Source organism: Procambarus clarkii, chromosome 39 (genome assembly GCF_040958095.1).
Source record: "Procambarus clarkii isolate CNS0578487 chromosome 39, FALCON_Pclarkii_2.0, whole genome shotgun sequence".
Classification (NCBI taxonomy): Eukaryota; Metazoa; Arthropoda; class Malacostraca; order Decapoda; family Cambaridae; genus Procambarus; species Procambarus clarkii.
In genome coordinates this window covers 14458569-14465859 of record NC_091188.1, presented here as the reverse complement: position 1 = coordinate 14465859, position 7291 = coordinate 14458569, and the positions used below count along the sequence as shown (strand labels likewise).

Sequence of the window (7291 nt, the reverse complement as noted above, 5' to 3'; positions counted from 1 at the left end):
GTGGTCAGGGGGGAGGGAATAGCGGGTCTTGAACCTTAGGAGTTAGAGGTCATTGCCAGGGACAGTCAATATGGCCCAAGTGCTAAACACTAATTAAATGAACAGTAACGTTAAGGTGGAAAATAAATATAATAATTATAGTGAGTGACACCCCCCCCCCCTCCCCCTTGATGGATCCCAGGAGCTGAAATCCAACCTGCGTTTAAAATACGGATGCAAATTATTGTTGAAAGTCAAGGTTGCAAATCTTGTTCCAAATCTGGGATGAAAATCACTGATGCAGCAAATGTTCTACTTGATTCTTCACACAAATCCGTAGCATGTGGCAGCCTCATGTTCCTGTGGCAGCCTCATGTTCCTGTGGCAGCCTCATGTTCCTGTGGCAGCCTCATGTTCCTGTGGCAGCCTCATGTTCCTGTGGCAGCCTCATGTTCCTGTGACTGCTTAATGTTCCTGTGGCAGCCTCATGTTCCTGTGACTGCTTAATGTTCCTGTGGCAGCCTCATGTTCCTGTGGCAGCCTCATGTTCCTGTGACTGCTTAATGTTCCTGTGGCAGCCTCATGTTCCTGTGACTGCTTAATGTTCCTGTGGCAGCCTCATGTTCCTGTGACTGCTTAATGTTCCTGTGGCAGCCTCATGTTCCTGTGACTGCTTAATGTTCCTGTGGCAGCCTCATGTTCCTGTGGCAGCCTCATGTTCCTGTGGCAGCCTCATGTTCCTGTGGCAGCCTCATGTTCCTGTGGCAGCCTCATGTTCCTGTGGCAGCCTCATGTTCCTGTGACTGCTTAATGTTCCTGTGGCAGCCTCATGTTCCTGTGACTGCTTAATGTTCCTGTGGCAGCCTCATGTTCCTGTGGCAGCCTCATGTTCCTGTGGCAGCCTCATGTTCCTGTGGCAGCCTCATGTTCCTGTGGCAGCCTCATGTTCCTGTGGCAGCCTCATGTTCCTGTGGCAGCCTCATGTTCCTGTGACTGCTTAATGTTCCTGTGGCAGCCTCATGTTCCTGTGACTGCTTAATGTTCCTGTGGCAGCCTCATGTTCCTGTGACTGCTTAATGTTCCTGTGGCAGCCTCATGTTCCTGTGACTGCTTAATGTTCCTGTGGCAGCCTCATGTTCCTGTGGCAGCCTCATGTTCCTGTGGCAGCCTCATGTTCCTGTGGCAGCCTCATGTTCCTGTGGCAGCCTCATGTTCCTGTGACTGCTTAATGTTCCTGTGGCAGCCTCATGTTCCTGTGGCAGCCTCATGTTCCTGTGACTGCTTAATGTTCCTGTGGCAGCCTCATGTTCCTGTGGCAGCCTCATGTTCCTGTGGCAGCCTCATGTTCCTGTGGCAGCCTCATGTTCCTGTGGCAGCCTCATGTTCCTGTGGCAGCCTCATGTTCCTGTGACTGCTTAATGTTCCTGTGGCAGCCTCATGTTCCTGTGACTGCTTAATGTTCCTGTGGCAGCCTCATGTTCCTGTGGCAGCCTCATGTTCCTGTGGCAGCCTCATGTTCCTGTGACTGCTTAATGTTCCTGTGGCAGCCTCATGTTCCTGTGGCAGCCTCATGTTCCTGTGGCAGCCTCATGTTCCTGTGGCAGCCTCATGTTCCTGTGGCAGCCTCATGTTCCTGTGACTGCTTAATGTTCCTGTGGCAGCCTCATGTTCCTGTGACAACCTTCCCCTTGTCCATGTGGCTGACTGTTATTCCTGTGGCTAGGACAGAGCAGAAGCACACCTCACGACACCTCTACTACACAGGTCATTTGCGAACAAAGGAGACAGACCAAGACCTAAAGCTTAACACCCGCCACCAGAGCACGGTGAGTACACTCATCCTCGCCACCTTTTTTATCCATCTTTCTTCCCTGCTTGGCTTCCCTCCTGCACTCCTCGACGTCCACCACCCCAGCTGCGTCCACCACCCCAGCTGCGTCTACCACCCCAGCTGCGTCTACCACCCCAGCTGCGTCCAAGGTTGACTCAAGAAGGAGGCGTGTTTACCCGGGGCAGCAGCGTGTGTTTGGGGAGCGGTCGCCCCCAGGCGCTTGAGGCCACCGTGGGAGGGGAGCGGCCGGGCCACTCTGGTAACGAGACGCTGTAAAACCTCCATAAATCAGAAGGCTGGCGGGTGAAGGTGGCGGCAACGATGTGTGTCGTGGCAGGGGAGGACCAACACCGTATTTGTTTTAAGGGTCCGTGATTAATGGGGTTGTTGTGGTTGGGGTTGTAATGAGCAGGGATGTGAAGGGATTTTGTTGTGATTAAGGGGAGTTAATGGGAGGGTTGTGATTAGAAGGGGTATTACTGTGAGGGGTTGTGACTAGGAAGGGTCTTAAATGGAAGGGTTGTAATTAATAAGGGTGTTAATGGGAAGGGTTATGATTAGGAGGGGGTGTTAATGGGTTAGGAAATATTGCTTTTCCTGAGTGCCTTAAGCCAAATTGATGCTTTCCCAGATTATTTACACTGATGGATCCTTGCATCAGTCCCATGGTGCAGCTGGAAGTGCAGTTGTTGTGACAGGGAGAGATGGTTCCTTCTCCCATGAGTGTGGAGCTCGTATAGATAACTGGGCCTCCACTCTTCACACAGAATTGGTAGCCATAATCCTTGCACTCGAGCACGTATATGAAATCCAAAGTTGACACGCTAATTGTAAGTGACTCCTTGTCATCCTTGACTGCCCTCAGCTCCCCAAGGCATAACTGTGACGTGCTTATCTCTGAAGCTAGACACAGATATAATGAAATAATCAATGATGGAGTCAGAGTCAGTCTCCTGTGGATTCCTTCCCATATTGGTCTCCGAATGCATGATAGAACTGATGAGTTGGCCAAGACTTTTGCTCGTAAAGAAGGAATTGATTACCAACTTGGACTGCCTTTGAGCAGCATGAGGGCAGCATTATCCCAGGAACATCAACTAAATTTCGGAGACTTGAGGCAAAGTGAAATTCACACCAGTTACTCCATCTATCATCATTCTATTATGCAAGAAGAACCGCACGTCTATGGGTCATCCAATAATGTTAGCAGACTTCTAGATGTTACCACTGCTAGGTTTAGGTCCGGCTACAAGTACCTCTGGGAATTTGTAACATCTGATGATGTAGATTTGACTAAATGTAAACTGTCAACAGAACTATTCGCATACTTTGCGTCATTATATAATGGAATGTGAAAAAATCGCGGAATTTAGAGATAACACCATCAATTGTGTCCAAGAAATGTGTAAGTACTTCATTCATAATGATGTGCTGCCCGAAATCTTAGCGAAGTATCCAAAATTTGCTTACTGTAAGTAATGCATGCACATGACTAAAGCTGCCGCCCAGTTGGGTGGGTGTGGAGCACATGACTGTAAAGCTGCCGCCCAGTTGGGTGGGTGTGGAGGACATGACTGTAAAGCTGCCGCCCAGTTGGGTGGGTGTGGAGCACATGACTGTAAAGCTGCCGCCCAGTTGGGTGGGTGTGGAGCACATGACTGTAAAGCTGCCGCCCAGTTGGGTGGGTGTGGAGCACATGACTGTAAAGCTGCCACCCAGTTGGGTGGGTGTGGAGCACATGACTGTAAAGCTGCCGCCCAGTTGGGTGGGTGTGGAGCACATGACTGTAAAGCTGCCGTCCAGTTGGTTGGGTGTTTAGCACATGACTGTAAAGCTGCCGCCCAGTTGGGTGGGTGTGGAGCACATGACTGTAAAGCTGCCACCCAGTTGGGTGGGTGTGGAGCACATGACTGTAAAGCTGCCGCCCAGTTGGGTGGGTGTGGAGCACATGACTGTAAAGCTGCCACCCAGTTGGGTGGGTGTGGAGCACATGACTGTAAAGCTGCCGCCCAGTTGGGTGGGTGTGGAGCACATGACTGTAAAGCTGCCGCCCAGTTGGGTGGGTGTGGAGCACATGACTGTAAAGCTGCCGTCCAGTTGGGTGGGTGTGGAGCACATGACTGTAAAGCTGCCGTCCAGTTGGGTGGGTGTGGAGCACATGACTGTAAAGCTGCCGCCCAGTTGGGTGGGTGTGCAGCACATGACTGTAAAGCTGCCGCCCAGTTGGTTGGGTGTTTAGCACATGACTGTAAAGCTGCCGCCCAGTTGGTTGGGTGTTTAGCACATGACTGTAAAGCTGCCGTCCAGTTGGTTGGGTGTTTAGCACATGACTGTAAAGCTGCCGTCCAGTTGGTTGGGTGTTTAGCACATGACTGTAAAGCTGCCGCCCAGTTGGGTGGGTGTGGAGCAAGACTAGTAACTGTGTGACTCACCATAGATGTAAAGTGCCTTGTATAGTGACTGTTGTGACCCTCTTGTTGATCACTTGTGACACAAAAGATTATTGATGTGTATATTTGTGTGGGTGATCAAATATGTATGTGTATGTATATATGTATACGTATATATACATATATATGTACATGTATGAGAATATGTACATGTATATATAACATTAATAATTTTGTAACTAGCGTCAAAAATTTTTTATTTGCTAAGCTAAACGAACTAGAGGGATTCAGTTCCTGAACCGATTATGTGCCTCTGTAATCCTTTACACCATCCGCCCACGAGATGGGTATGGGGTGCATAATAAAGAAAGAAATTAATTATCTGAGTGCAGTTGAGTGCAACGTCACCAAAGTTGCTTATGGTAGACGCTTCACAAAGCAAGCGTTCAGGGCTTGGTGGCACGGTCGAGTAAGAGCTCTGGTGAAGGCCCTCTTGAGGTTATCTTGAGGTTATCTTGAGGTAACCTCAAGATAACCTCAAGATTATCTTGAGAGTTACCTTGAGAGGATTTCGGGGGCTTAGCGTCATCAGGGCCCGGTTCTCGACAGGCCTCCTTTTTGTTGCACACACTTCTAGGAAGCAGCCCGTAACAGGTGTCAAACTCCCAGGTCCCTATTTACTGCTAGGTAAACAGGTGCATCAGGGTGAAAGAAACTCTAACCCATTTGTTTCCGGCTCCACCGGGGATCGAACCCAGAACCTCAGGATTGGAATCCTGAGCGCTGTCAACTCGGATGTCAGGCCTTTGTGGGGACCCTTCTCAGACTGGCTTCACTCGCTCATGATCCAGAGCAAAGATACACTTTAAGGGATTCCTCTTGCATCCCTAACTACATCTACATCTGTAGATGTAGTTAGTGGCTAACTTGGCTGTTTGGTGTTGAAGACACCGCGGCTGAAGGCTTAAGTGTGAGTAGTGGCAGTATTTAGAAGTGGCTCAACAGAAACACAGCATAAAGCTTAACAGCAGCTTGTTTCTAACTTAACTACTAGTACAAATGGTGCCTAATATACTCTAGATTGGTGTCAGCTGTGCTATTATCGTGTTAGGAAAACACGGGCCAATCTGAATACTCGATTTCGGACCAGTGGTAGACAAAACCTATAATTAACACTGTCGACAACGCATCACTAACACAGCTGTCCTAATGATGCTGGTATGCAACAAAAACCACAAGATCTCCAAAGCAGATACTCGGGGAAACAATCATGCACTACAGATCAACCTGAGCACTGTCACTGAGACAGGCAATAATCATGCACAATGACAGCACACATGAACTAAATGTGTGGTGTATGTGAGGCTCACGTTCACTGACTGACATTCACTGACAGATATACACAGGATAAACATGTATACACCGTCGGGTTCGTATTAGTTAAATTAAATTTTAAATTTTGCCCCGAAGGGCGAGTTTATTGGGCAGCGCCACTCATCTTGTGAGTGAACATACCGCCATAGCAGAATGTACAACACTCCCCAATAGGAAGAAAACCCGCTGGGTTGTTCATCCTGTCACTTGTACCCAGACACAGCTGGGACTTGCTTAACTGTCTCAAGTGAACAGCTCCTCAAACAAGAAGATTTACATTTATCAACCCTTAAAAGCTTACGTTATCTTGCCGGTGCAAAATGGGGAAATCTTTTAAGAACAGTATCAATATTTGACAAATAGTGTTTTCCTAACTCAAACAATGTGGGGTTTATTATTCTACACATATTCCTAATGTCTCTCAGATGTTCACATTCACGTAGATAGTGGTCAAGGCGGTGTCCATCACTCTCACCACAGATTCTGCAACTTCGCTGATCAACTGTTGTTTCCATTCCAAATCTCCATGGATATTTGTATCCAAGACGGATTCTCGCTAATACTGATTCTCTCCCTCGTCGTCCTCCTCTTCGGCCATAATGATTGGGATTGCCAGCTGCAACCATGTTGTACCATCGTACAGATTCACTGGTTTGTGCTTCTCTACCAGCATCAGTTGTGGCGGCTGAGACGGCGAGAACACTCTGGCTGGCCAATTAGCTCATCGCGCAGAAAGACAAATGACAGGAGTTTCTGTACATACAGTAAGGTCGGCGCTCAACTTTCCCTCAGTCAAGCAGCTTTGTGTGTGGTCTGTGAGCTGGCCTCTCACGCTAAGATCTCACACAGTTCTTAACACGACCGAACTTGGCATGGCAAGGTATTCTGTCACGACTGAACTTGGCATGGCAGGGTATCCTGTCACGACTGAACTTGGCATGGCAAGGTATTCTGCCACGACTGAACTTGGCATGGCAGGGTATCCTGTCACGACTGAACTTGGCATGGCAGGGTATCCTGTCACGACTGAACTTGGCATGGCAGGGTATCCTGATACGACCGAACGTGACATGGCAGGGTATCCTGTCACGACTGAACTTGGCATGGCAGGGTATCCTGTCACGACTGAACTTGACATGGCAGGGTATCCTGTCACGACTGAACTTGGCATGGCAGGGTATCCTGTCACGACCGAACTTGACATGGCAGGGTATCCTGTCACGACTGAACTTGACATGGCAGGGTATTCTGTCACGACTGAACTTGGCATGGCAAGGTATTCTGCCACGACTGAACTTGGCATGGCAAGGTATTCTGCCACGACTGAACTTGGCATGGCAAGGTATTCTGCCACGACTGAACTTGGCATGGCAAGGTATTCTGCCACGACTGAACTTGGCATGGCAAGGTATCCTGTCACGACTGAACTTGGCATGGCAAGGTATCCTGTCACGACTGAACTTGGCATGGCAAGGTATTCTGCCACGACTGAACTTGGCATGGCAAGGTATTCTGCCACGACTGAACTTGGCATGGCAAGGTATTCTGCCACGACTGAACTTGGCATGGCAAGGTATCCTGTCACGACTGAACTTGGCATGGCAGGGTATCCTGACACGACCGAACGTGACATGGCAGGGTATCCTGACACGACCGAACTTAATATGGCAGAGTATCCTGACATGACCGAACTTGACATAGCAGGGTATTCTGACAT

General features: G+C 49.0%; 1 protein-coding gene across 1 annotated transcript in view; it reads right to left on the bottom strand.

The window, feature by feature from the left end:
- Positions 1 to 7291, bottom strand: part of LOC123760473 (uncharacterized) — a 42743-nt gene extending 35452 nt beyond the window's left edge. Inside the window, exon 1 of the mRNA XM_069338014.1 lies at positions 6442 to 7291. Coding sequence (XP_069194115.1) covers positions 6442 to 7291 — 850 coding nt within the window. The remainder of the gene's footprint in view (positions 1 to 6441) is intronic.